Genomic DNA, 27,769 nt, shown 5'->3' on the forward strand with positions numbered 1-27,769 from the left:
TGCTAAGCACGTCTAACTTCCTCAGCTGAACGGTCATGGGAAAGAGCTGTATAATTTATGTTCTTGCTGTATAGAGATGCCACTAGTTAATTCAGGGCTGTGAGAAGGTGGGCTTCCAGGTGTCTGTCTCTTGGCCTCCCAGTGGAATGGGCAGACTTGGGCACTGTGCTGCAGTCTCCCTAGCAGCTTTGCAGCTGGCCTTATGTGTTGGATCTCTTCCTTAACCAGTCTGTGCAGGGGTGTTTGTGAAGCCCTTGGTACTTTCCTGCCCCTCAGAATACTACGAAACTCTTGTCTGCCCCATGCTGGGACCACTCTTTACCTATCTGCACATGGTAAGAAAACAGCTTATTCACTGCCTGTTCCTTGACAGCCCTGACTCCCTGTAGCAGCTGGCAGCAGCATGTGGGGATGTCTGTTTCTACAGATCCAGCAGAGACAAGGGCAGAGCCTTGATGCTTAATGATTTTGACGGTGTTTTGGTGGGGGCTTTAAAGTGCCTTGAACCCTGGCTGTTGCATAGCACCCCTTGCTGTGAGTTCAAATCTGTGGACATGAACTCCTCAGTCTGCAGCCCTGAGACTTTTTGGGTTTATGGGGTTTTGGTTTTTTTCCCCATGTCCTGTCATTTTCATGACAGCTCACTCACATTCCAGCACACTTGGTACCAGTTCTCCTGCCTTTCAAAACGGATCTTGGCATGAGAGCTGTGTTTAAAGCTCTTCTGCTTCTGCCAGAAGCTATTGCTTGGGTCTCCTTGCATTGTGTCCAGATCTGATCTTCCCTTTTGTCTTGAACAGAGGTTGTCCCAGAAATGGCAGGTGATAAACCAGCGAAGCATGCTCTGGTAAGCTTCCACCCCTTGGTACAAAGAGGGAAATGGGCAATAGGATGGAGATTTGCTCTTTTACGTGGCCCTTTGCCCAGGAGAAGCCCTGCCAGCAAGGGCTGGAAGACACACTGGTGACTCATTTCCTGGTTTGGGCAGAGGGGGTTCTTGAAGACATTGGCTCTGTCAAACTAAAACCTGTTCTTCTCAGTGAGGATGATGCTGCAGATGACAACCCCGAGTCTCAGGAGATGCTTGAGGAACAGCTGGTCAGGCTGCTGACTCGAGAAGTCATGGATCTCGCCAGTAAGTGAAATCAGGCTAGGTCTCCTGAGATATTTGGGATGTTTTCCCTGGAGAGGACAACAGGAATTCCCAATGTGCAGTGAAACTTAATTATAGTATACACAGTAGTGTATAGCATAACCATGAGAAGGCAGATGTGAGACAGCCCTGCCAAAATCTTAGCTAAAACCTACTGAGAGATAATTTAAAACCTTCAGAAGAGAGATCCTTCCTTTTGTTAGCTTTTAGGGCTCCATGGTTTTGGCACCATTCCTGTAGGAATCTAGTCCTATAGGGAGTTGGATTCTCCCATTCTGTGCTTTGGAACCCAGTACAGGACATGGATTTGTGGACAAGCCAAGTGCAGAGCAGTTTTGTTGTTGCAGTTGCCATGTCTCTAACCAGATGTAAGGGAAGAGTCCCCCCAAAGCAGTCCTCCTCGTGTTTTCCTTCTCCAGCATCATTTTTGTGTTAGCATGGCTTTGTACAGGGAAGCTGGGGAAGTTGAATCCATGGAGATTACAGATCTTAATCTTCTATCTCCTTTCTTGACTGGCCTTTTTTATTTTAAATCAGTGTTCTTCTTGGGTTATGGGCTTCAGATGGTTTTGTACACTCCTAGTTCTCAGTAGTAGGAGTCAACTACTGTGCAGCAGGTTCCACTGTGGGAAGGTGCTGTGGGTGGGGTGTTACAGCCTTCCAGGTAGTGCAGTATTGAACTTTTATACTGGGCTTTCTGATTCTTCAGATTCCCTGTAAGAGCTGGGGGAGCTTGAAGCAGCTGTGAGCCCATCAGAGTCTGTAGGATAATCTCTGCATGTTCTGCAGTAGCATCTTCCCTTTTCTGCTCCTCTGACCTGCAACTATTTTTGCAGCTGTTTGCTGTGTTTCTAAGAAAGGTGTTGAACAGAACACTACTGCTGCTGTAGATGGAGATGGTAAGTAAATGCCTACCTTTCCTGCCTTTGGTGTACACAAACACTGTTCCTTTCCTCTTTCTTGAGGGGGAGACTGGGCTGATGCTGGAATTTCTGTGTCAGGGGTATAGATTTGATAAAAGCCTTCAGCTCTGTACTGCACAGCATGTCTGGGCTCCACAGAAAAACCCAGTCTCTCCTGGAAACTAATGTGCTGTAGGGTTCACAGGTGGCATATATTGGAGCAGCTGGTTCTTAAGGTTCTGAGAAGTAGGCTGAGGAGCAGAGGGGGATGGGAACAGTTTCCCAAGAGCTGAACGTAGCCAGTTGCATACCCCTCCTGCCCCACATAGGGTGGGTGTTTTTTGCTTGAAAAGAGATGTTCTGGGTAAGCTGTTCCAGGACACTGATTCTGTGTGCTGGCTCCTGGCTCCCATCTTAGTTCTTGCAGCCTCCTTGTGTCCCTCTCAGTCCTTGGGAGGCCACGTTCACAGTGCAGCCTTTGCTCTGCAGATGATGAGGCGATGGCCACGGAGGTGACTCCCCCTGCCAACGCAGAGCTCACCGAGCTCGGCAAGTGTCTGATGAAGCAAGAGGTAAGCATGTGCACTTGACTGCCAACATCCTTTCTCTGTACTCTGTCACACTTGTCTGCTCTGCAGGACGGCACTGCTGCAGAGATCTAGGCTGATGGAGTGTTCCCCATGTGGGAATCACCTCTTGGGAACATGCATTGCTTTTAAGGGCCACAGAAGCCACAAAGTAAATGGGGGTTGGGATACAGATATAACACATGGCTGCAGAGCTTCAGATCTTCTAGGGAAAAGGCCCTGGGCATTCAGCCCCCAGGGTGTTCCCTGGCTCTGCCTTCATCCTGGGCCCCAGTCTTCATGAGGAAGAACTTCATCCAGCTTTTTTTTTTTTTTTTTTTTTTTTTTTTTCTGTAAAATCTGCCTGAGGTGGTACAGGAGCCAAAGTGCTAATGCCACCCATTGTGCAGAATACTTTTATGCCAATATTTCTATACTCTCTGCTTTGGATGCCTTAGAAGCTCTTGTAGAAGTTTTTGCAGTGACTTCAGAATATCAGCTGAGGAGAGTCCTTCAGGGGAGTGCTTCAGGGTCTTTCCCAGGGAGATGAAGGGAGCAGGTTAATTTCACACTGGTTGCTCATGGTTATGATGGTGCACAGTGGGTGAACACCTTCCACTGGAGCACCAGTAACAGAAGCTCCTGCAGATTCTCTGGATTTCTTCTTGGCTCCCATCAGGTTGGAATGCTGAAGTAGGAAATAGTTCCTCTGACTGGTTTTCCTCTCTGACTCCTTTTCAGGATGTTTGCACTGCAGTGCTGATCACTGCCTACACATCACTATCCTGGAAGGACACCTTGTCCTGCCAAAGAACCACAACACAGCTTTGCTGGCCACTGCTCAAACAGGTACCTCTGGGAGGAAGAAGGGATTAGTTCTGGCAGGGTTGGAAGAGGAAGCTCTGAATGTTGTGAGAAGCGTGGCTGCTTCACCCCTGGGCACCTTCTCCCTCAGGAAGAGCAAGCTGCTGCAGAAAGGTGGTTATGTACCAGTATGTTGCTTCAGTGCTGACAGTGCTTCTTCCCCAGGTGCTTCCAGGAAACCTCCTTCCCGATGCTGTGTCCTGGTTTTTCACAAGTGTGCTGAAGGGCTTACAGGTACATGGGCAGCACGATGGCTGCATGGCAGCTCTTGTCCACCTGGCTTTCCAGATCTACGAGGCCTTGGTGAGAAATTCTGTTCTTATCCAAATGTGAGGTTGAGGAATGTGAGGGGAATGGTGAAAACCAGTCACATGCCCAGTGGGTAGGGGCAGAGGGCAAGGCTATTACAGCAGAGCTGTGTTAATGGTACTTCTCCATCCAGCGGCCTCGCTATGGTGAGCTGAAGGCAGTGATGGAGCAGATCCCAGACATCCAGCTGGACTCTTTGGAGCAGTTTGATTCAAAACTTCTCAACCCAACACTACAGAAAGTGGCAGACAAGCGCCGGAAGGATCACTTCAAGCGCCTCATCTCAGGTTGCATTGGGGTAAGTGATACCCTAGAGGAAAATTTCACAGCAATATGCTGCAGAAGTGAAGGGGTAGCCAGCCTGCCTCCTCTCACCAACCACCCCCCTTCCCAGCCAGGAGGCTGCTGAAGCATGTGCGTAGTGTTTGTTCTGCCTCTCTTCACCCTGGAGGTCCAGCAGACTGAGCAGCCCTTCTGGCAATGGCCTCTCACTGAGAGACAGTGGATACCTTGCACAAGGGTGCCCAGGGAAACAGGGTGTTAAAATGTTTGATTTAAGCTGCTGGATGGGCATTGGACTTCTGTGAGGATGGTAGTGGTGGAGCCTTTGACATTGAATTAGAACCTAGGGAGCTGGTATTCTAAAGGCTACCTCAGTGCCCTGGCACTTGGGAAAGGCCAGGCCTGAAATTCCTCAAAATGCAAGCACAGGGTCCAGGCCTAAGGGTTGCTCAGAACCTGGTGATGTGCAAGCAAGCTGTCCCTGAGCTGAGTGGGGATATGAAGACATTAATGACTGATGCCTGCCTGTCTGTCCTCTGCAGAAGCCCATCGGGGAGCAGTTCCGCAAGGAGGTTCATATCCGGAACCTTCCATCTCTCTTCAAAAAGGTGAAGCCATCACTGGAGACAGATGTGCTAGAAAATGAGGATGGAGAAGGCTTCAATGTACTCTTTGAACCCTAAGCCTGGGATGCTGCAACCATCTCCTCCCCTACCTTATAATTTGTCTCTCCTCATATTAAGCACATTAGATTCTCCTTGTCACCGCCTCCACAAGCATTCATCTGAATAAAGCCCCTTACGGGTCCTGTCCCCTTCTCTTCCATACACTGGGATAGGGCCTGCGGTGGCATTTGACCCAGTCAATATTAAGCTCTTCCCCTGTCTCCTTCCCCTCCACTGGATGAGCATCTTTAGACCTCTCCTTCTTTGCAAGGTGGGAGCTGAGTCCACAGACCTCATTAGGGTAAAGCCTGATTATCTTGTAGTCTCGGGTCACTCTTGCTCCACCTCTTCATCCCTTGGGGTTTAGGATTAATGCAAAAGGCAGAGTAGTGTGCCATGTGAAAAGGGGCTACCCTAATCTTCCTCTGGGTGCTAGTAGCCAGGCTTTGTAGGAACACATCGGACACTCCTGTCACGCTTATCAGCACTTGTCCCTAGTGGACTGGAATTCTGCTGAATCTGTTTCCCTCCAGGATGCTGAGCCTTGGGCTGAGGGCTTCGTGCCAGGAAGCCTAGCAGTGCTCTAGGATCTCCTGTGAGATCAGCCTTTCTAAGGTGCAACTGCCCTCTAGAAAGAGGCAGACACTGTCATATATATACATATGTATGTATAGATATGATCATACAGCTTGTTCTACCCAGAGCCAAATGGAAGGCTTTTGCTTTGTGCCAGCCTTTCTTGGACATCTCTCAGGGGGAGCAGGACATTTTTTTTTCTTACTTTTTTTTTTTTTTTTTTTTTTTTTTCATTTTACCATGCCCTGTAGACTAGAACCTGGCCAGCGCAGGGTAAATAAAATCTGGACCAATACCTAAAGCACCTGCAATCCAGAAGGGATCTCCTCGCCCTGTTGCAGTGGAGGTGACAGTAGCCCCTGTTTTTACCCAGTCTGGTACTTCTCAGAGAATTGCATGGTGGGGCAGGAGGGGTGGGCTTTATACTGCAGTTTACAGGGGGGAGCCAGGTCAGAAGCTGGGTTTTAGATGTGGTGGGACTCTTATGAAGCCACTCCAGTCTGCAAAGCTGGTTCTTCTTACATGACAAATACTACACAATCTACCCTAGAGTTAGCGCAAGAGCTGGGAGGGTCTGTCCAGAGCTGGCTGGCAGTGTTGCCATCCAGGAGACAGAACAAATAATCAGTTGTGGTAGGTGGAAAAGTGGTGTCTCCGCATGGACAGACTGGACAAAAAGGCTGGGGTTGGGAGGTGTGGGAGTGCAGATAGGAAAAGCAGGCCTTGGGCATCCACTCACTCTCCTGCCCCTGCTGTTCCACCAGCACCCTCCACTTTTCTCCCTAGCCTCAAACTTTTTTAACCTCTGAGCTAACATGGCTCCTGGCTCTAGCAAAGGCTGGGTGTATTTATTGTGTTGTGATATTTTTAACATTCTGTGACTTCATGCTAGACACAAGGGGTTTTTGTAAAATGGATTTTAAACCTTTTTTGTAGGAATGTTTAAATCTGAAGCTGTCTCTGAACTGGTTATGTTACACCTGAATGTCAGTAAAGCTATTCCAGTTTCATACACATGGTGTCATGTTTCATTTTTATTCTTTTATCTGTTTCAGTAAGATCTGAGGTCTCTGAGACTACCTTCCTGGAGATTTCTCAGCATTCCTTATTCCAGCTACCAAAAAGAGGGCAGGGGATGAACCCTTTCAGACTATCTAGTTTAATTAGGTCAGGGAGAAATTTAAAGTATTTATTTGCCACTCACTGCTAGTTTATTTTAATTCTAGGTCCCAGCTTACAGCTTGAAGGTATGTGTTGTCAAAGCAAAACCCTTAGGCTATTCAAGGGTCTGTACCGTAAGGATGTGAAACAATAGTACAGAGATAGACAGACAGACAGAGGTAATGTGCGATATACACATGCAGCATATGCCTCGATCTGCAGCATGGCATGGGACAGGTTGGGGTTGGAGCCAGGATGCTGAGTGTACCTCCTCCCTAAAGCATATTCATTCTAACAGGATTACTCTTTAGTAATTCTACCCCAAGGAAACAGAACTTTCATTCTATCTACTTGCTAAAGTCTAGCACAGTAGTGTGGATTGACTTTAGCAACTGGAACACACCAGTATTCCCAGGCATTTTCAACTCTTGACATGCAACCACATTGCTCAATGCCCCACATAACCTGGCCTTGAACACTTCCAGGGATGGGGCATTCACAGCTCTGGGCAACCTGCCACAACTTACCTCCACCCTCATTGTAAAAAATACCTAATGTTCAATATAAGTCTACCTTCTTCCAGTTCAAAACTGTTGGCCCTTAGCCTGTCAGTACAGACCCTGGTAAAGTCTTTCTCCATGCCCCCTTTAGATACTGAAAGGCCAGAATAGGGTCTTCCTGGAGCTTTCTTGTTCTTCAGGCTGAACAATCAGATCTCTCAATTTCTTCATAAGGAGAAGTGTTCCAGTGCTCTGACAGTAGAGCCTTTTCTCTACCATATTAACTATCCCAGAGCTGGTCTGAAACACCTGCAAAACAGCCGTGCTCTGATACCAACTCATTAAACCTCACTGACCTGCTGGGAAGTGCTTTACTACACTGCCCTATCAGTCTATTCACTCACTGCACACCATCTAAAATAAATGCTGTTACTCATCTTTAGACCTGCTGCCACTTTCTTAATGTATTATGGTTTCACAATTGTAAATGGCACAGAAGACAGCCTTTTTTAAAAAAAGCCTTTATTTTAGTGCATGTCCTTACCGCGGCTCATTACCAACAGAAAACTCCAAAGAGATAGTCCTTGAATTCTTAGCAAGCCCCTATCAAGCCTAGGGAAGAGAAATCCCTCCCAGAGGCAGGTGCAGGAAGCCCAGAACAGCAGTGCAGGTTTCTGCTTTCCCAGCTACGGCCTGGTCACTCCATAGACACAGAGTCCAGCTCATTGAGGAAGCGCTGACACTTTCCCATCAGGATCTTGATGGCTTCACTCACCAGCACATCTGGAGGCAAGATACCCGTCGACTCCACTGAAACTGCACAGAGACAGACAGTCAGCACAGCCACGAGGCAGCCTCAGCCTCCATGCACCTGGCCCTCACCTTCCCTTACACCTTACTGCAACAAACCAGATCTTCGCAGCCAGAGAAGTGGCTACCTCTGCCAGCAAGAAGCACCAACAGACTCAATCCCAAAGCAGTTACCCACTGCATTTGAATGTATGGATGCTGAGGGTGGAGAGAGGTACAGAGCCAGCCACACACACTGGCCAGTCACTGCTTGCTCACACAAACCATGTCAGGACTCTGGAAACCCAGGCTTACTTACAGATGTAATGGTTCCGTACTCTCGCCAGGCGCACAAGGTTTTTCAGGCCCTCATGTCGGAAAACTTCTCTGCTGAATGTGTCCAGCCGTGCATTGGCTACTCTTGCCACCTTTTTTCCTAAGGGAAAGATGAAAGGAGATGGGCAAATTGCAGCAGGTGGGTGCCTAAGCACATGCTTACCTCAAGCAGGCACTCCCCCCCTCACCAATGGCAGGGAAGGCACCAATATAAAGAATTAGTATATACCCAACATGAAACTTCAACCTGGCAGAAAAACCCAAACATGAAGCCTACATGTACCCCTGGAAGGACACAAGAATTCTCCATGCTCAGCTGCTGGAAAGAGCAAGCTCACTACCCAGTGTCACAACTGAACAGCACTGGAAGCTGCAGTCAGCAGCTGCAGAACTCTGTGGACAGGTATCCAATGCATTTCAGAAACATCCCAATTCATCATCCAACACATCTGCACAAGGCAGTCACTCATCCATAAAACCTCAAAAATCATAAAACCTCAGAAACCATAAAACCTCAGGCTCAGAAGAGAATGAACCATTGATCAGCAAGGCAACATCACAATGTGGTTTTGTCTCTGCAAGGTTTGGCTCTAACCTCCAATCAATCTCTACTAAAGCTTGCAAGGAACAAGGCACTTAGCACAGGAAAAAAGTACCATTGATATTCTGGATCTCAATGACCCCAGGGGAAAAGCACTTCTGCAACGTCTCAGCTGCCTCATCCTCAATAGGCTGCAGGAGAGTAATGTCAGGAAGCAGACGATAACTGGCTGTGGCCACAGGAGAAAACTTGGCATGATCCTTACCTGTATGAAAAGTTAAGGATTAGAGCAGGCCTCAGGGTACAAGGATGCTGGGGCCTAAAATTCCAGGGGAAAAGCCAGTTCTCCACCCTTCCCCATCACTCCACAGTGCCCTAGTCCAAGCACTCAACATTCCTTGTCCCGCTGCACAGGAGCCACGACTCACCTATACCCTTGACACAGTGCATGAGCACATCTATTTCCTGTCCAGGTCTCAACAGTGCAATGAGGATGTCATCGTGAACAGGTCGGAAGTCAGCATCTGGAAAAAGGTCTGTCTGATTCCCCAAGGGCACCCACGTCATGTGTTTACTGTACACTGCAAAGAGAAGCCACAAGCATCAGCCAGCTGCTGCCTCAAAGCAAGTCACCTGTACAGGACTGGAGATAGCAAAAAGTAAGTTTAGCAGAATGAATCAACTCTTCCTATGGGCACTTAGGGCTAAGAAAAAAGCCCAAGTCCTGTCTTCCAAGACCAAAAAGAAAAAACAGCACCTATTTTTAGGAGATCTCACCTTTATGATTGAAATACAGTTCATCAGGATCAGATGATTCCTTGGCAGCCTGAGGGTTTCGTTTGCATTTGATTTTCAGCTGAAACTGCAGAGTATCAATTTCAGTGCCTTCCTGATCTCCTGAGAAGAAGCATATGAAATCACACTTCTGCTCAGTTTACACGACCCCGATTTCCTACTTTGAGAGAAACCTTCAATACTTCTGTTCTATCCAAGACTCTCACCTTGATTTCTGTACTCAAAGAGCCGAGGGTCAGCTCGGACGGGGATGAGGCCCAACCGATGAGCCAGAATTTCATCCTGCACAATGGATGTGTTGTTGTACACAAAGACCTTCTCTACAGCCATCGTTGGCACCTCAGGGAGACAAGAGATCAAGTCAGCCTAAGATAACAGTTGAACTACAAACTAAGAGATTATCCAGCTCAAGTATCCCTCCTCTCCCACAAATAAATGCCATGCAAACTATTTTGAGTGATATTTCTGCCAAATCAGGCTATACAATACACCCTAATACCCCATCTACTCCCATCCCCATTTTTTTAACAATCAATCACAAGACACGAAGGGCAGGAGAAACAGCTTTGGGGTATCCTCAACCTTTTAGCACTTGGCAGCATTACAGCTTGGCAGCACAGCTCTGTGGAAAAGGCAATACCAACAGCACCCCTAGGACCAGCAGGCGGTACCACCCATACTGCTAAAGCCCCAATTCTCTTCGGGCTCCGGGCACACGTGCAGATGAACATGCGCTTCTCTTCCAGCAGCTGTCCGCAAGGGCTGACACAAGGCTGGACGTTCCACGCTCCCTGTTAAGCAAGTCCCAGGCCGGCAGCCCAGGCGAGCACGCCCGGAGCGGCGGTACCTCGGCGAGCAGGATGCGGCGGAAGGCGTTGGCGATGGCGGCGTCGATGCCCACCATGTCGAACTCCAGGGTGTCCTCTTCCTCACGGATCACGTCCACGCGGAACGCCTGCGGGAGCCGCGCGCCGCGGGTCACACCGGCCGCGGGACAGACCCGCACACCCACAGACAGACAGACAGACAGCCCCGGCAGCGGGGCAGACCCGCACACCCACAGACAGACAGACAGACAGACAGCCCCGGCAGCGGGGCAGACCCGCACACCCACAGACAGACAGACAGACAGCCCCGGCCGCAGGACAGACCCGCACATCCACAGACAGACAGACAGACAGACAGCCCGGCCCCCGGCGCCGCTCACCCACCTCCTCGAAGCGCCGCTGGTCCCAGGCATCCTCGTAGCCGGGGTAGTTCCCGGGGAAGTCGGTGGTGTGGACCTGCGAGGAGAGGGCACAGGCGGGGCCGTGAGGGGCTGCGGGCGCCGGCCGCCCCCCGCCCCGCCCCGCCGGGCCGCCTCACGTTGCGGACGCCGAACTCGCCGAGCACCACGCGGTCGCGCATCTCGTCCGTGCCGCGCCGGGCCGCCATGGCGGCGATGGGCGGCGCTCCCGGGCCGCGGGGCCGCTCCACGGCCGCCGTCACATCCGGCTCCCGCCCATCCGGGCCAGCGCGGCGGGGCCGGACGGGAGCCATGGCCGCGCCGGGGGCGGCGGGCGGAGGCAGGAGCGGTGCCCCCGCCGCCGAATGGGGCGGCTTCGAGGACAACATGCAGGTGGGGTCGGGCCGGGGGCGGCGGGGCCGGGCCGCGCCGGGCCGAGCGGGCGCTGACACCGTGTCTGCCCCGGCGCAGGGTGGCGGCTCCGCCGTCATCGACATGGAGAACATGGACGACACGTCGGGCTCGAGCTTCGAGGACATGGGGGAGATGCACCAGCGCATGAAGGAGGAGGAGGAGGAGGAAGCGGAGGGCGAGGCGGGCGCCGGCGAGGAGGAGGACGGGGAGTTCCTGGGCATGAAGGGGCTGCGGGGGCAGCTGGGCCGGCAGGTCGCTGACCAGGTGAGCGCTGTGCCCCGGCCGCCCCCGGCCCCTGCCTGCCCGCCCGGGTGCTGCCCGATCCCTTCTCTCCGCAGATGTGGCAGGTGGGGAAGAGACAAGCCTCCAGGGCCTTCAGCCTCTACGCCAACATCGACATCCTCCGGCCCTACTTCGATGTGGAGCCCGTCCAAGTGCGAGCCAGGTGGGCAGCCCCGGCGCGGGGAGGCGGCGGTCCGTGCCCGCAGGAGCCTGGCCGTCAGTCCGAGCCAGCAGTGGGCTGTCAGCCTGCAGGAAGATCTCGTATGGGCAAACACACTGTGCGTTGTACTGCTCGCCTTAGTGAGGTCCCGTGGTTGGACCCGGCATTGCTGCTCAGGGAGGAGAAGGGGCTCTTCTAGTACTTGACTGCCTTATGTAGCTTTTGTTGGGTTTTTTGTTGGGTTTGCAACACAGCTGTTTTACAGCAAGGCAAAGTTTTGTGAGCCTTTATGAGGAGAGTTACCTTTCCTTCCTGCTGCTCTGTCAATGATCTCTCCTCAATGATCTCTCCTCCCTGAGTGGACCCTTAAACATTTTCAGTGAATCTGTCCCCCCTCAGCAAAGTTAATCCCTGACAGTAAAGTTTTCCTTCTTTAGTGACCTTGACTGACCCTTTAGAAAGAATCCTCTGTCCCTCAAGGCCTGTCAACACAACAGCAAACACTGGTAATGAGTATATGGGATCTTTTACTTCTGAAGCATTTTGTTAACTATCCGGTTGTTTTTCCTGCTTCTGTTGCCATTCCTTTATTTCCTGTGATGCAGACTGCTGGAGTCCATGATTCCTGTGAAGATGATTAATTTCCCACAGGTGAGTTCCCTTTTGCTGAATCAGTCTCCATGGGCTAGTGACTGTTGCACAGATGCCCTGTAAAACTGTAATAATCCATGTTACTAGGGACTGAATTTGTTAGGTGTTCTCCCTGAAAATGTTGGTGGCTCCTTTCCATGGTTGTTCCAAACCTCAGTGTGCTGTCACCTAATCTCAGGCAATAACCTAGGTGATAAAGTCCATCCAGTGCACTTCTTATATTGCCTGTATTGGGGACCCTGTGTTCAGGGATTCTAACCAAACTTTCCCTCACCTATCTCCTCCTGTAGAAGATTGCAGGTGAGCTGTACGGACCCCTCATGCTGGTTTTCACACTGGTGGCCATTCTTTTGCATGGAATGAAGACCTCAGACACCATCATTGTATGTCAAGTTTCAGTGATAAGTGATGGTTTGACTGGGCTCTGGGTTGCTGTAGTGACACTAGAAAAGGAGAGGAAATCTCTTCTATAACTGAATAAGCATCTTGCTGAAAAGAGAATTGATTTGAGGATGTTGGTTTGGGGGTGGGAGGAAGGATATACCAGAAAGTCTTGGCACTCTTCTGCTGGGAGAGCTTGGGGTGTAGGTCCTGTGGCCCCCTGAATGCTGCTGGCCAGCTGTTTGATAATGTCTGCAAAGGGTTTGGGACTCTCAGGGGTTAATTTGGGTGCTGGCAGGTCACTCCTTTGAGTTCTCCTTATCCTGGCACTGTCTCCACAGAGGGAAGGCACACTGATGGGCACAGCCATTGGCACCTGCTTCGGTTACTGGCTGGGTGTCTCATCTTTCATGTACTTCCTGGCGTACCTGTGCAATGCCCAGATCACGATGGTGCAGATGCTGTCACTGTTGGTATGTACTCATGGAGCTGCCTTATGATGCACATTGGCTGTATGGTGTTCCAGAACAAGCTTTTCCCAGAGAACAGGAAAAATCTTTGTAAATTGCTGGTCCCAGGAAACTGCACTGGGACAACCTGGAATTCCAGGATGTTCTTCTGACCTGCCCCATCCCAGACACACAGCAGTAGTACAAAGGGGCACTTCCTTCATGCAGGTCTCCTGCTTTGCACTTTCTGATTTGAGAACCTGGTGATAAAAAGCCAGGACACTCTGGGAAAAGAGGATCTTTCCTCTGTTTCCCACGTTGTCACAATCTCTGATACGCCAGTGAATCCTTCAGACAGATGATCTGTGTGTGAGCTGCTGTTAAAGTTGTTGTTCTGGTTGACTGTTTGGCAGTGAATGAGTGGTTTGTGAGGCTTTGCTGTGGTGAAGTATTGCAGGAATAGGCTGTTCATGCTCTTGATCAATGGCCCTTTGTGTGGGACTGGTGCTTGTAACATGGACGCTTTTGTTTTGTCAGGGCTACGGTCTTTTTGGACACTGCATCACTCTCTTTGTCACCTATAACATCCACTTCCACTCCCTCTTCTATATCTTCTGGTTGGTTGTTGGTGGACTCTCTACACTACGAATGGTAAGGGACAGGCAGCCTGGGGTCCTCTTCCTGACTAGAAGAAGGGAGGGAAGTGTTTGCTTTCTGTTCCTTGACTTGGTGGTTCATCTCACAGCTAGTCAAACTGCTGTGAAGAAAATTATGCTCCTGCATAATTTGGCCACTGGTGTATGGAGGTACTGCTTGTATTAATATCCTCACCCATTCTAACAGCTGCAGGAGGTTCATTTGCTCCCTTGCAGCCCTTGCTGCTGTGGAGAGCCATGCCTGAGCATCCTGCACTCTTGGCAAGACTGGGCAAGGTTCACCTACACAAAACAGTGTCAAATTACCCTAAATTTGTTGGTGAAAATTGTGAAAAAGACTCAGTGCAGTATTTCTGCAGATTCTCACTGCTTGACCTGTTCTTCCATGTGTTCTTGATTGCAGTGCCAGAGGCTCAGGTAGCAGCTGCCTTGTCTCTGATCTCCTCCTCTCTCCTAGGTTGCTGTGTTGGTGTCACGCACCGTGGGACATACCCAGCGGCTCATCCTGTGTGGGACTCTTGCTGCTCTGCATATGCTTTTCCTCCTCTATCTGCACTTTGCTTATCACAAGGTGGTAGAAGGTAAGCAAGAGAGATATAAAGATATCCTGTTGGATCTGTGAGCAGAAAAGTTGTTTTTTCTCTATCTGAGAGAAAGGATGGACAGTTTGAAGCTGTCCTTTGGGCATCTGTGCCAGTTTCAAACTCTAAAATGACTGCCACTAGATTTTCTGGAAGAAGCTGTTCAAGTAGGGCAGCACATAAATATTGGGGTAGTTACTGTGCACTGAGTTTTAGCACTTAAGACCCAATTTGTGAGGCATTATTATTTCCCTACAAGTGTAACAGCACTGACTGTTCTTGCATGCCGATGTCCAGCCTCTTCCTGAATACTGTTGAAGTTCAGTTGCTTTTCTCTGATCAGGAAATGTGTCATAAGTGTTTTTCCTTCTTTGTTTAACATCTGTTTTTTATCTTGTCTTGTATAGCACAGATAGCAGGAGCTGTATCTTCCCCAGCTGGTACTGTTAACCAGGCCATGCATGTTCAGGTCCTCCTTCCATGTCTCTTCTTGATTTCTGCTAACAAAGTCCCAACCTCCTTGAAAAAAACCAAAACAAAAACTCTTCTCCCATCTCTAGAGAGTTTCCAGATTCCTAAATACGCAATTCTGCAATTCTCATATATGACTTTACGCAGCCAGACCCGTTTGTGATATTTTTGATAAATCTGTATAATTAGGGGTTATACATAGCATTGCAAGTCCTTTTAGATATAAATCTTGTCTTTCCTGAATCTGCTCTTATGAAAAAGGTTCTGATCTGCAGCTTTTTGGCAGATGAAATAGAATAAAATATACTCCAAGCAGTTTTCCTTAAGGCACTCCAAAACTGATTATCAGTCTTAAGAGGGTAATTGACAGAGACTTGAGGACATTTACATTGGTCTGTGTATTTCCTGCCAAGCTTGGTTTGTTTGCATTGCAGTGATAAAAATTCCACATTGCAGCACAGCTGCAACTCCTAATGTGAGTCTGCAAGTGTATCTCAGCATGAAAGAGTCTCGCTCTAAGAGCAAGATCTGTGCTGGGATGAAGTAGAAACAGGATTTTATCAATTTCCATCAGCAGAGCAACACCTCTGGCAGTACCTGCATTCAGGTCAAATGGCAGGGGACTGGATCTGACACCCTCAAAGCAAATGGATCTGGGTTCCTCTTGGGAACACGCAGTTTCCCTGCCCCGAGCAGAAGCACTGATGTGTACCCTGTGGTCTCTGGATGGAAGTGTTTACTCCTGTTCAGTCTTCGGGGCTAGATGTCTCCTCCCACTGCCTGCAAGTGCTTCACCTGTTCTGGGCCTGGCCACCCTCAACCACTACCTGGACAGAGAGAAAAGCAAGAAGAAATGTGCCATCTGCTGTCATCTGAACTAACTCTTGCCTCTGTCCCCTGTTTTCTGTTCTACAGGTATCCTGGACACATTGGAAGGACCCAACATGCCACCCTTTCAGAGAGTTGCCCGAGACATTCCAGTTGTTTCTAATGCTGTATTGAACACAACAGCCAAAACCATTGCATTGACCCTGTAGTTTTACAGACTTGGACTTGCTTCCTTCACTACTTTTGGGGCTGCATAGGGCCACAGTAATTTGCTGCCTCTTAGGAACAGGACAGAACAGCAAGAAGACAACTTGGTTTTGCTTTCCTGGACCTGTCCTCTTCATTACAGTTTTGGGCAGCTGAGTGGACTCAGCAGAGGTGAGTCGCACCTCAGTGACTCAGAAGAGCTACACTCTTCCCCCATCCAGGTCTGGGCTGTCTTGAGTAGATGGTTCTGTTGCCTGCATGTTTAGTTGGGATTTCCCAGCACAGTTTGTTCCTTAGCCCTCTTTCCGCTTGCTGATGTAACTCCAGGAGTATCTGCCCTGTTCCTGTCCTGAAGAGGGAAGAATTAAATTTGATGTTGGTGCTGAGTGATGTCTTATGCTTGAGCCTGCCTGTCAAATGGGAGCGTGGTGTTTGGGTCTCTGCACCTTCATCTGTCCTGTCCTAGACTCAAAGCAGGATTCTTTGCAATTTTCTGCTGTCCTTTTTCAGATTTCTGTGACACATGTCCTATTTTGGGCACTTTTTTCAAAGGCATAGTACTTCAAAAGGCACAGGAACTTCACTTTCTCTGGTGATTTTCAGGAACAGGACAATGTTTAACCACATACTCTTTCTTGTCATGTTCCATATTGATCCCTCTCTCTTCACTTGGTCCAAGCTGCTATCTCACCTCACCATCTCTTCTGCTTTGTGTGTCAGAAATGTATCTGTCCCCATGCCTTCACTGTGCCTTTCCTGTCACCCTTCTGCCCGTGTTGCTCTGTGGGACATGCAGAGCAGCATGTTTGTGCATGGTCTTCAGTGGATATTTCTATTAGGAGGCCAGGTCAGCCCACCCTTGTGCTGCTGGCCCTCATGTCTCCCAGCCATGGGACTGTCACCTCTGGGCAGAAGTGGCATTCTGTTCCCCAGACACCCATTCTGCTGTTACTGCCTGGCTTTTCAAGCTGAGTCTAGGCTTTTTTTTTTTTTTTAAGGACTCCTGAGGCCTTGAGGGCCTCTGGCAAGGTTTTCTCTGGTCTTTCCCTTTAACAAAGGGAGAAATAGCAGTGTGTGTAATGGAAATATAGTTGGCATATTGATTTCCAGTGTATTGATGCAGGAAAACTCCAGTAAGGATGGGTAAGCAGAGCAGCCCAGTCTAGGCTTACCTGCACTGCAGTAATCACAACTGAGTAGTTCAGCTTTCCCTCACTGCTTGAACTTCTACTGGTCTGCAAGTAGAAACTGTTAGCTGGTAACTGGCTTTCACCTTTTCTCTCCCTGTAGTTCTGGATGTCTAGGGGAGAGGGGCCACCCCTCAGAGAAGCTTATCTTTAAACTCAGGCAGAAAAAAAACCCAGGATATTGCCCTTCTTTGGTGTGCCCACAAGTGCACAAGGCAGGATGTCAGAACTGCACTTTGGTCCCTTGTTTGTATTAATGGGAGAGGATGCAGCTGTAGTGGCATTCAGACTAGTGCCAAGGTGCAATGAAAGAGAAGAAGATAGTGCCAGCTACTGTAATCAGGTTGGTCATCTGCTTCTGTTGAAAAAAATGTCACTGGAAAAGGACTTGATTATTTTCAGTCACAGTATCCCACTTGCCACTATTTGCTTATTCACACATTCATATTTCGTTCCCCTTTCAAGATCAAAAAGCTTCTCTGCTAACAATCACATGCATAACAGACAGATTCCCTCACTTCCTTCTCTCCTGACCCCCTTCCTTGGAAAACATTTTGGCTGAAGAACAGCACTTGGAGCAAGCTACTTGGGGGAATTGTTAATTATTTTGGCTGGTAGTCTCCATGGGAGTTTTTGGACCAATTGAACTACTTCAAGCTCCTAGAATTTCTACTACTTCAAAACTTGACAAAATGGAAGTGTTAGTTTGTAATTCTGCTCCTGGTATTTCCCTCGTTATATCTCCATGGGAGGTTTGTTTCTAATTCCAAGTTCTTGCCCTGGCAGCCTAGAATGGATATGTTTCTCTTGGTGCAAACTCTGCGAGTACTGGCAGAGGGGGAAGGAAAAGAGAAAGAGACACTGTCTCTTGTCACTGGAGTAAGTTCAGCTGAGAAGAAAAAAATCATTCTGCACCAAATTTGTACCATTGCTGATCTACGACACAATTGGAGAACAGCTGTGCTCCCTCCTGCCCTGAGCCACTCAGCTGAACTGGAGGGGTGCCCTGTGTTCTCACTCAAAGCGCAGAGCAGAGCAGTGAGCAAACTCCTCATACTTCCCCCGAGCAGCTTCTGTGTTGTGTCAGCTGGGGACATGATCAGGGTGACAACCAACCACCCTCTTGGAACCTGTGGGGCTTGCTCTGCTCCAGTTCTTCAGCCCTGATTAATTCTCTGTGCAGCAGCAGCTGGAAGCTGAACTGTTTTTTACTGCCAGAAATTCAGTACTCGGCTGAGAGCTTCAGCATTGCCTTTCACTGACAGAGGACATGTTTTTTCAGGGAAATGCATGCATGCTGCAGTTCCAGGGAGCATGCTGAGCATGCAGGCTTAATAAAGTCCTTGTGGGAGGGCATCTCAATGCTTACTCAAGTCCTCTAGTTATCAGGACAAGCCTTACAACCCTATCATGCAACACTATCTCTGCCTTTGTTTTTCCTGCACAGCTCTTGCAGCAAATCTCAGATAATTTTCTCCCTTCTCCCTTGCAGCAAATCTGAAATAACCTACTCATCATTTCCCCCTTTTGAGTAAAGATAGCTCTGTGTAAGCCCCTCTTCATTAAATATGGAACGAACATACAAAGCTGTTAGATTAGAAAGAGAAAGCTCTTTATTAAAGCTGAAAATGAATATTAAAGCATCTATGACCTCCTTGTCTCCTATGCAGTACCTGAGAGTCAAACTCTTCTTACAGTCTATCCTTGTTGCACTAATAGTCACCTTAGTTGTGATTTTGGGTTACAGGTAGGCTCTTTCTTCTCCCATTTGTTTCCTTTCCTATGTCTGCTCTCACTGTAGTTGCTGTTCATCCACTGTTTTTCTCTATTTATGTGTTGACTCTCAATGACATCACTCTTTCTGCCCCGAGTAGGTAAAAAATGAATGACCTTCCTCATACCTGTTGGGAAACTGCACATGACAAGGAAGAAATACCTAGTTCTACACAAAATAGCATTGCCAAAGTCCCCTATGCATAGCCCTACATTAGGTTTGGTGAGCCAAAGCTTTGGACCATTAGTTCTCTGTCACTTTTTTCAATGAATTGAGCATAAAGTAGGCGGGATACTTGTCTCCTCAGTGTGCTCTGGCTCCTGACAACAGGCAGTGAAAAGGCACTAGGACATCTTCATCTTTCAGGGCTGCTGCTGTCAATAGAAGTGGGACGTGTCCCAAGGGCTCTCCTCCAAGCACCTCTCTAATAATAGCCTGTGTTAGAAAAGCATGGGCTGAGTCGTGCCTGAAGGTAATTGAGAGGCGAGTCTGAGTGTGGCCTTCTAGTTGACCTGCATGCAGTAGCAGCAACTGAGATTTTCTTGGCCACCCCCTGCCTCTAACTCTGAAATCCAGTCTTTTGTCCTTCACCATTCTGCAACACCTAGGATCCCATTCTCCTCTGGGTCTTTTAATGTGACCTTAGAGATTAGCTACTCCATTTACGAAAGCCACAGTACCACAGCTGGATGCTTGCAGCTGCTGCTCATATTGTAGCACAGATGAGCTGCAAGGCCAGTGGTCGGTTCTTGGTGTATCTTGCAGGAACAGTATCAAGGTCATGCATCTCTGTGCAACAGGGAAAGAAAGGTGGGTATTCTAGAGGGCAAAGATTACTCAAAGGGTGTGGTGATACCCACATTGGGAATTTAAGACAAAGTCTTAAAGCTGCTGCTCCCCTTACCTCATTCAGGGCTTAACATGCATCCTCAGCTCAGGTGATCTGCTCCTCCATTTCAATGGAGCAGTGCTCCATATCCTCCTCCACACCCTATTTTTCTCTTCACTTTCCATCCCCTCTCTCCTGGGCCCTGGCCTGCAAATCAAGCAGAGGAGCCTGGTTTAGTCCCAGTGTTACCCAGTGGGCTGGAATTCACTTGAGCACTGCTATATGCAGCAGCCAGATTAGTTACGCACAGAAAGCTGCCTACTTAGGAGGTTTAACCTAATTTCCACATCACTGCCTTCCTTTTTCGGCTCAGTGGAGTTGAAAACGCAGGGGCCCTGCTTCCTATTTCTCTCCAGTACAGGATTACTCAACGGGGAGAGAGGGGGCAAATCCTTGTGATCCATACCTGTGAATTAGCAGGAGCTGAGGTGTGCCCTGCATACCTCAGGTCAGGCTGAGGGCACGGGCTGCGTGCTCAGGGATAAGGAAGTCTGTGGCCCTTCCCCAACCCTCCAACTTTCACCTCCAAGCAGCTGCCTCCAAACACTGGCTCTTGAAAGCTCTGGGCTATGAGGAACAGATTAGACTGACCTCGCCACTAAGTCATGGGTCAAGGATTTAGGTTCAGTAGGTCTAAGTATTAAACACCACCGAAGCTATAGAACACAGAAGCTGTAGAACTCCTCAGACCAAGCACCCAGAGTGTGCCATGGCCCAATGGCTTGGGCCCCTTTGGCCAGGTGGGAGTGGGGCTGGCATGGAGAGCCTTTCCCAGGTGCTTCTTCCATCCTCTCTCCTTCCCCTCCTGCAGCCCCAGTGTCCGGGCGCCGCCATCTCCTCAGGGCAGCGGGCAGGTGCCAGCGGGCGCTGCCGCCGCCCCTCGCGCGCTTTCCCTGACGTCGGGGCGGGATGAGGGATGCCGGACCCCCTCCAGGCCTGCTCCGTTCCGCGAGGAGGCGCTGGCCGTGCGGGGAGGAGGGCTCGGAGCGGCGGCCGGGGGAAGGCGGGGCGGCCCGGCAGGTGCGGGCGGAGCGGGGCGGGGACCCGCGGTGCTGCCCGGCCCCCGCCCGGCGCTGCGGGGCGGTGCGACCCCGCGTCCCGGTGCGGATCGGCCCCCGCCGATGGCCGCCCTGGGTCCCGCCGCCCCGCCGGGCGGAGCGGGGCGGCCCGGCGGCCGCCGGTGAGGCAGCGCGGTGCCGCCCCCGGGGCCGCGGTGGGCCGGGCCGGGACTGCCCGGCAGCGGCGGCAGTAGCGGCGGCGCCCGCCCCGGCCGGCAGCGCGCAGCGCGGCTCTCCCCCGGCGCCCGGGCGGCGCGGCCCCGGCATCGGCGGCGCTCCGAGCCGGGGGAAGATGCTGCCGGGGTCTATCCAGATCTCCGGGGAGACGCTGTCGGGGGCGGAAATCCGAGACATCTGCGAGAGCCTGCGGGAGAACTCGGTGCGGCTGCTGTCACTGCGGGGCTGCCAGCTCTCCGAGCGGGACTTCGGGCACGTCTGCCGCGGGGTGGCCGAGTCCCGCTCCCTCGCGCAGCTCAACCTCAACCTGGGCATCGTCTCCAACATCAACCGCGTCAAGCAGTTGGCTGAGGCCCTGAAGACGAACCGCTCCGTTCAGTCCCTCTTGTAAGTACAGTGGGGCGGGGGCTGCCGAGGGGGCCCGGCCCCTCCCGGGCTGGGATGGCTCTTTCGGGGGACTATCAGCTCGGGTCCAGCCTCGCAGTTTGTGTCTTGTCGGAGGGAAAATGCCCTTGACGCTGCGGAGTATAAGCCCCTGCCCGCCACCTGGTTGGGAGGGAGCCGCCTCTGCCCCCGGCGGCTGGGCACGGCCCTGCCTCTCAGTCCCGCTCCTCCAGCCCCTCTAGCGCTGGCATCCCCTGCACCCCTCGTCCCGGCCGGGACAGGAGGGCCACCGTAGCGGCCAGCCGACCCTAGCGGCACAGGCTTCCCAAAGCTTTTTGCCCACTTGGGGTTAGTATTTATTATCCATCTCATTTTGTCCACTTCCTCCCTGTCAGGTTAGTGGAAGAAGGCTCCGTAGTAATTTTCCCTTTTACCTGCACAGCCTCCATGGGAGTCCCCTGACAGATGCAGGCTTGGCCCTCCTCAACCCTGCTCTCTCCATCCACCCCTCGCTGGTGGCTCTGGATCTAGGAGACTGCATGCTGGGTGATGAAGGCATCAACCTTATCTGTGGGCTCCTGCCGCCTGATGGGGCCAAGTCTGGTAAGCACCAGGGGCTGTGGGCTGCTCAATGACTGGTGGAGCTTTCACACGGATCAGATATATGTAGCACTAAATCCTCGGCCCGAGAGGAGGCAGGCTCTATGGTTTGCCAGGGCTGATGATTTCTTACCCTTCACTTAAGAAAAGCAGATAAGCCGAGCAATAGACAAGTGGTTCCCTTGGGCAGGTTTGGGCTTTCTGCTACTGATCTGTTCTGCTGGCAGTTTGGAGCTCAGGGACTAACAGGTTGTTTCTGGTTCATGTCAGCAGCATTTGAAACTGGAGGAGAGGACATTTTGGACTTTGAATTAATTATTTTGCATTTATGTGTTGATAATCACCATAGATAAATATATTGTGCACCCCTACCTCAGCACTTGGCTTTATGATCACTGCCTGGGAGTTGTCCGTGCTTGAGGGAGCACTCTGAGTATGTAGTTGCATGGTCACAGCTTTTATGCCAAGACTCAGGTCTTTGCAGGGAATGATCTTTGGTGATGTGAGGCCAGTGACCCACTCAAGCTGAGAGCTGGCATGTGCTGAGGTAATACCACTCCTTTCTTCTGACTCTCAAAGTGCTTTCCACCTTTTCCCAGCACCTCCTCCTCTGTGTGTGCACAATGCCACTGATGCTGTTATCTCTGCTGGCCACCCCTCTCAGGTGCAGCCTTCAGAACCTACTGCCCCTGTTATCCTCTCTCCAGCCTGTCACCTCATGCCACCTTCTTTGCCCAGTCAGTTGTCTCACACACCCCTTAGTTTCCACTGTGTTTGCTATTTAGGGTAAGCAGGATGCAGGTTGGGAGAGCAGATAAATGGGGCAGATGCAGCACGGTTAAATGAAGGGCCACAGCTGAAGGCAGTGAAATATTTCACTGATCACTGAAATATATGATGACAGTTGTCAGAGCAAACCAAGCCCCTAAGCCCTACAGAGTAGAGGGGACACAACCCAAAGCTGTTCTGGTGAGCTGAACAAGTTCTCCTGTGACTGCTTGGGGACCCTAAGGCTCTGGTTTGGCTTCTCTCTCTTCTCCAGGCCTCAAAGAGCTAACACTGAGTGCCAACCCAGGCATCACAAGTAAAGGCTGGGGACGCCTAGCCATTGCAGTGGCTCACAGCTCGCAGCTCCGCGTGCTGAACCTGGACTACAACCCCCTAGGTAAGCTGGGGGCCGGGGAGGAGCAGCACTCCTGCCTCTCAGCATTCCTGTGATTTGCACCAGTGGGTGGTCAGGGACCAAGCTCTGGAAAGGTGGCAGAGCATCAACAGCAGGATGGGGCAGTTCCTTGCATAGGTGCCCTCTGTTCCCCAGCAGCAAGTTCTCCCTGACAGGCACCTTCAGCTGCAGGGGAAGCCACCCTCACACTCTCACTGCTCTGCTTGTGTGAGGTGGCCACATGCCCTGCAGGGAGGTGCAGAAAGGAGGCTGTGCCTTGCCCACTCCACCACCTTTGTCATCATGTCTGACCCTCCATGTCTCCCTTCTTCCTGAAGCCCTGGGCATTGAAGCTGGCTTGGCAGATGCAGTATGTCCCCATGCTCCCCCCTTCCTCTTCCTGGAGGAGCAGGGAGGAGGAGGAGAGCCTGGCACTCGTTGCCATAGAAACAAACTCTCTCCTGCTCTGCTGCAAGGTGGTGAGGAGGAGATTGGGCCGTGCCGCTCTGAGCATCAGGATGATACTCCCCTCCTCAACCTGTCTGCAAGCAGAGCCTCCCCCAGGCCCTCTTCTCTGACCAGGTACCTCCTCTAGGACAGGAAAAGCCCCAGGGTGTTACTTGACAGCAGTCTGGGTTTGTTCCAAGAGAAGGTGTCACGGTTGTATGGCATCTTGGCACTCAACAGAGAATGTCAGAACACATTCTGTAGTCGTGTCTCTTCACCAACATCAATCTTCAGTGCTCCTCATCCTGATGCATCCCCCCCTCAAAGTCTACCCCCTTTCCAGGGAGGCAGCTGGTGCAGTCCTCTTAACTCCAGCCTTTCCCTAGACTGAAGTACTCAACTCCTATTCTGTGTCTGGGATGCCCTACAGTAACTGTTAAAGGCCCTTGCCTCCTTGAGTAGGAAGGAGATTTGGGTAGATATGGTTCTTTGGGGAATTAAACCAATCTCAGTGTTCCTTTATGTTCCCCCTGATAATCAGTGACTGCTCCCATAACCACAAAATGGTGCACCTTTCTTTGTCTCTTTTCTCAGTTAACAGCTTTTTTTCCACCATGAGGTAACAGATTTAGAAGGTTGTCTGATGGCAGAAATACTCAGAGGATGTTCCCATAACAGCCCCAGATACATGAGGGCATGTGGCATGCCATGAGGGAAGGCAGGCACTGCTGACAGCCCTGGTTTGCTCCTCCCACAGGTGACCAGGTAGCCGGGATGCTCGCTGTCGCTGTGGCCTCCAGTCGAACCCTCGAAGTGCTGGACTTGGAGGGAACAGGGCTTACCAACCAGTCAGCTCAGGTATGGGAGCCCACAGTCACTCTACAGCATCACTGACACCTCAAGGGCGCAGGTCTGGGCTGTCTGCAGAGGCCCCAGCACCCACACCTGCCTCCAACCACACACTGGAGTCCACACACAACCCTCTCCCTCCCTGCACCCAGGGGGGTTCTTGCTTTCTTCTGGCCGTTTTCTTGGAAGAAATGAGGTTGGAGTTTTGGCTGAGAATCAGAACTAAATCTCTGTGGATATACACAGGCCAAGGCTCAGTTACATAGACTCTCCTCTCAGATCTTCAGCTTCTAGTGGTAAGAGGGAATGGGGCCTGGATATGTGACAGCAGCAGTGTAGAGCAACCGCTTCTTCTTTAGACAGAGCCAGAAGATCCAAGCTTGCCTCTTCCCACAGGAAGATGGGAAGTCCTCAGTCTCTCATAAAGCCTGATGAAGGGAGGTCAAGGCCAAGGGAAGATAGAAGTAAGGAGAGGAGGGCTGGAGTTTGCAGGGAGACAAAGCACTGACACTCTTTCTGCTCAGCCTTTGTGATGCTTGTCAGCCTGTTTATCTCACTCTCCCCCCAGACCTTGCTGGACATGGTAGAGAATTACCCCACAGCCCTACGGACACTCATCCTGGCAGAGAATAACATTAGTCCCGAGTTGCAGCAGCAGATCTCTGATCTTCTCTCAGAGGGTGAGGAAGAGGAGGAGACAGAGGCCCATGAAGTCACAGCCAGGGAGAAGAACCCCTGGATCTGCCAGAACAGTAAGAGCTCTGGGAGCTGGGCTGGGGGTCAGGAGTTGAGGGGCAAGAACTGGGGTGATTGAGGTGTTTCCAGTGCCACTGGCCTCTTGCAGTGGGGTTGGTGAATGGGTCTGTCCCTTCTCCCCATTAACTGGAATACATACAACCTCCATGGAATACGTACAACCTCCATGGAATACGTACAACCTCCATGGAATACATATGCCTCCAGGCGTGACCTTCATGTTAAATAGCGTTGGGCTGTGCTGCTCTGGGAAAGGCAGCCTCCAAGGACAATGCGGCTGCTGCAAACAGTGGAAACGGTATCTCTGAGGCATTTTTCCTGATGCTGCAGGAACGAAATCTGAAAGTCTTAAAACTCAAGGGCAGGAATATTAAAGATCTTGGGAGCCTTTGCCAGATATCCTAGCCAAAACTTGTGTCATTCCTCACTGTTTCCAGAGCCTCCCTGCAATCTGCGCAGCATCAGCTGTTCCTGTCTCTGCATCCCAAAGATGTGAAGAGTTAGCCAGGTCCACTGTCTGTCTGTTGCTTGTGATGGAAAAAAGGTGTATTACAGAGATAGTGGTAACCTGTTCTGTGTAGTTTGTATATATGATACTGTATTTTGTCATGCCTACCTTGTGATCCAGCTGGTTTGAGGGTTTGCCTTTTTTACCTTCATTTGTCCTTTGCCCCTCACAATTCTCATATCAGACTACTAGCAGACAAGCACAACCAATCCTTGAGCCTCAAAACATCTGGATCCTCATCTATTAAATCCATAAAAATAATTTAGTGACAGTTTGGCCAAGTTTTGGATCTAGTTTCCAGAAATCGTTTCCTGAAATAGAAATTTCCCTGCAGTAGTTTTAAATGTGCAGGACTGCCACTAGAGATCTCCTCCCTCCCCTCCAGGAAAAACAGGGTTTTTTTCTGTTTCAAAAGGCTTCTGGATGGGAAACTGGTACCCTGCTAAGTTTCTTACTTACATTCTCTTTGCAGTTGATTCACTTGCTGTGGGGAGTCACAGTGTTCCTGGCTGTTGCTCTGAGCCATGGCAGAGCCATCAAGCTGCCCTCACCTCCCTGAGGCAGGCAGGGGAAGGCTGCACAAACCCTCCATTCATGCAGTGCAGAAAGTCAGTATTTCCAGGCCTCTCCTGCTGTAACATGGCTGATTGCCCATGGCATCCCCTGCTCTTGGGAAGGCAACACTACCACCCTGTGTGGTGCTGGCTGGATTGCAGCCTGAAGCGTGCCCCACCTGGACACTGTCTCTCTACTGATGAACACTCGATGAGTGCCGATTTAAAGGCCTGTGAAGGGCTGGGTAAGGGCACAGCTGGGCCAGCACAACCAGGATCACCTGCATGTCGGGGGTACTCAGACCTGATGTTCCTCTGGCCTCTTGCTCTCTCTGCTTTCTCCCCTCCTCAAAAATCGATTCTGTTCTGCAGTGTGGCCAGAGCAGGCCTAGTTCCGACTTAATCTCACACTTCTCTCAGCAGTTCTCCTCCTACCCTGCGGTGTTTGAATTCCTGATCCTCACCTCTGGATCCGGAGCAGAGCTCTGCGCTCTCTGGCAGCCGATCGGCTCACGGTTCTCTCCCTCTCCCGACACAGATTCCAGCTCCCAGATGGTCCTGATGACGTCAGGCCTCGGTGACAGCCTCTTAGCAGAAACAGAGATGTAGCTGGGCTACCGTGCCTGCTTCTGCCCAGGAGAGCCCCGCGCACCGCCCGCCCTGTTCTCCACACCTCACCTCCTGCCGCTGCCTCCCCCGGCTCCCTGCGCAGGAGCCCGGCCCGAGCGAACCTCTACACGCGTCTCTGTGCTGTCACACGCCTCCTCGGCCGCTTGTGATTGTCCCCGTCGCCGCATGTATAGCTCACGCCGCCCTGCCACCCCCACGCCCCAGCCGCAGAGCGCAGGCTGTATTTATTCAGATGTGTATAAGAGATGTCCTTTCTATCGCTTGTACTGCTGTCGCGATGAGACTTTTATAAAGGTCACAGATGTGGTGGCACCACTCGGCAGCGTCCACCTCTGCCACGGTGCGACCCCGGCAGGGCGGGCGCCGGCAGGTATCAGCAGGGACGGGCAGGGAGCGGCAGGGACGGGCAGGGCCTGGGAGGTGCCGACAGGTACCGGCAGGGCCGGGCAGGTGCCAGGGCCGGGCAGGCGCTGCGGGCCCGTCCAGGCCCGGTACGGGCAGGAGGCGCGGGCCCGGAGCGCCGGCAGGGGGCGCCAGCCCCTCGCGCGCCGCCTCACGGGCCGTCTCTCCCGCGCCTCCCGAGGCTCCATGAGTCGGGCCCGGCCCTGGGGACAGGTCGGTGGTAGCCCAATTTTCTGTCCCCCAGGCCCTCCCTCGGGCCAGGAGGAAGCGAAGGCTACTTTAGGTCTGCAGGGAGCTTGACACCAGCCGTACACAGCCCGCACCAGCACCGTGGGTTGCGCTGCTTGCGCTTGGCCAAGTGTCCCTTGCTGACAAGGAAGATCATGTTTCAAGGCTCAGATCAGGCTGGAAGATTAAATTGTGGCAGCAGCTGCTACTCAAGGGAACAAGGAATAAAATCATTAATTACGGGGACAAAGAAACAAGACACTCTTTCCAGTGTTAGGCTTGCATGCAGCCAGGTCAGAAAGGCACAGGCAGCCGAACTTGGGAGATGGAGAAAAACTCATGATAGCCCTCTGACTTCTGCAGCACCCTTCAACGTAAAAAGGAAACACTTCCAGCTGTCTGCATCAGCATCCTGCAGGA

The 27,769-nt window shown here is 51.2% G+C and overlaps 4 protein-coding genes across 12 annotated transcripts in view; 3 read left to right on the forward strand and 1 right to left on the reverse strand.

Moving 5' to 3' along the window:
• Positions 1 to 6,331, forward strand: part of XPO5 (exportin 5) — a 29,609-nt gene extending 23,278 nt beyond the window's left edge. For 4 of the 5 annotated variants that reach the window (XM_056487458.1, XM_056487460.1, XM_056487461.1 and 1 more), the window contains 9 exons: positions 238 to 335; positions 801 to 847; positions 1,041 to 1,135; positions 1,990 to 2,052; positions 2,545 to 2,627; positions 3,363 to 3,470; positions 3,651 to 3,788; positions 3,928 to 4,092; positions 4,619 to 6,331. In XM_056487458.1, the coding sequence (XP_056343433.1) occupies positions 238 to 335; positions 801 to 847; positions 1,041 to 1,135; positions 1,990 to 2,052; positions 2,545 to 2,627; positions 3,363 to 3,470; positions 3,651 to 3,788; positions 3,928 to 4,092; positions 4,619 to 4,759 (938 nt within the window). In that variant the 3' untranslated portion in view covers positions 4,760 to 6,331. The remainder of the gene's footprint in view (positions 1 to 237; positions 336 to 800; positions 848 to 1,040; positions 1,136 to 1,989; positions 2,053 to 2,544; positions 2,628 to 3,362; positions 3,471 to 3,650; positions 3,789 to 3,927; positions 4,093 to 4,618) is intronic. The other variant, XM_056487462.1, reaches the window with a different exon arrangement.
• A 1,152-nt stretch (positions 6,332 to 7,483) lies between these two features.
• On the reverse strand, positions 7,484 to 11,057 carry POLR1C (RNA polymerase I and III subunit C). Its single transcript, XM_056486472.1, has 9 exons — positions 10,805 to 11,057; positions 10,651 to 10,722; positions 10,287 to 10,394; positions 9,646 to 9,778; positions 9,422 to 9,541; positions 9,073 to 9,225; positions 8,760 to 8,909; positions 8,087 to 8,203; positions 7,484 to 7,794 (listed from the first exon to the last, which is right to left on the reverse strand). The coding sequence occupies exons 1-9, from the start codon at positions 11,051 to 11,053 to the stop codon at positions 7,676 to 7,678; spliced, it is 1,221 nt and encodes a 406-aa protein (XP_056342447.1). The 5' UTR covers positions 11,054 to 11,057; the 3' UTR covers positions 7,484 to 7,675.
• Positions 11,052 to 15,746, forward strand: YIPF3 (Yip1 domain family member 3). The gene is made up of 7 exons (XM_056486970.1): positions 11,052 to 11,342; positions 11,417 to 11,523; positions 12,126 to 12,171; positions 12,894 to 13,025; positions 13,539 to 13,652; positions 14,115 to 14,238; positions 15,625 to 15,746. The coding sequence occupies exons 1-7, from the start codon at positions 11,052 to 11,054 to the stop codon at positions 15,744 to 15,746; spliced, it is 936 nt and encodes a 311-aa protein (XP_056342945.1).
• Positions 15,747 to 20,716: 4,970 nt separating this feature from the next.
• On the forward strand, positions 20,717 to 27,034 carry LRRC73 (leucine rich repeat containing 73). 5 transcript variants are annotated; one of them, XM_056486476.1, is made up of 6 exons: positions 20,720 to 21,216; positions 21,656 to 21,816; positions 22,856 to 22,978; positions 24,180 to 24,280; positions 24,840 to 25,023; positions 25,465 to 26,615. In XM_056486476.1, exons 1-6 carry the CDS (start codon positions 20,945 to 20,947, stop codon positions 25,521 to 25,523), a joined length of 900 nt encoding a protein of 299 aa, XP_056342451.1. In that variant the 5' UTR covers positions 20,720 to 20,944; the 3' UTR covers positions 25,524 to 26,615. The 5 variants fall into 5 exon arrangements, with proteins under 5 accessions (XP_056342452.1, XP_056342451.1, XP_056342448.1 ...); XM_056486473.1 differs by lacking the exon at positions 25,465 to 26,615 and adding an exon at positions 25,235 to 25,453; XM_056486475.1 differs by lacking the exon at positions 25,465 to 26,615 and adding an exon at positions 26,628 to 27,034 and having other exon boundaries at positions 20,725 to 21,216.
• The last annotated feature ends 735 nt before the right edge of the window (positions 27,035 to 27,769 follow it).

The sequence above is a fragment of the Oenanthe melanoleuca genome, chromosome 3 (assembly GCF_029582105.1).
Source record: "Oenanthe melanoleuca isolate GR-GAL-2019-014 chromosome 3, OMel1.0, whole genome shotgun sequence".
NCBI classification, from domain to species: Eukaryota; Metazoa; Chordata; class Aves; order Passeriformes; family Muscicapidae; genus Oenanthe; species Oenanthe melanoleuca.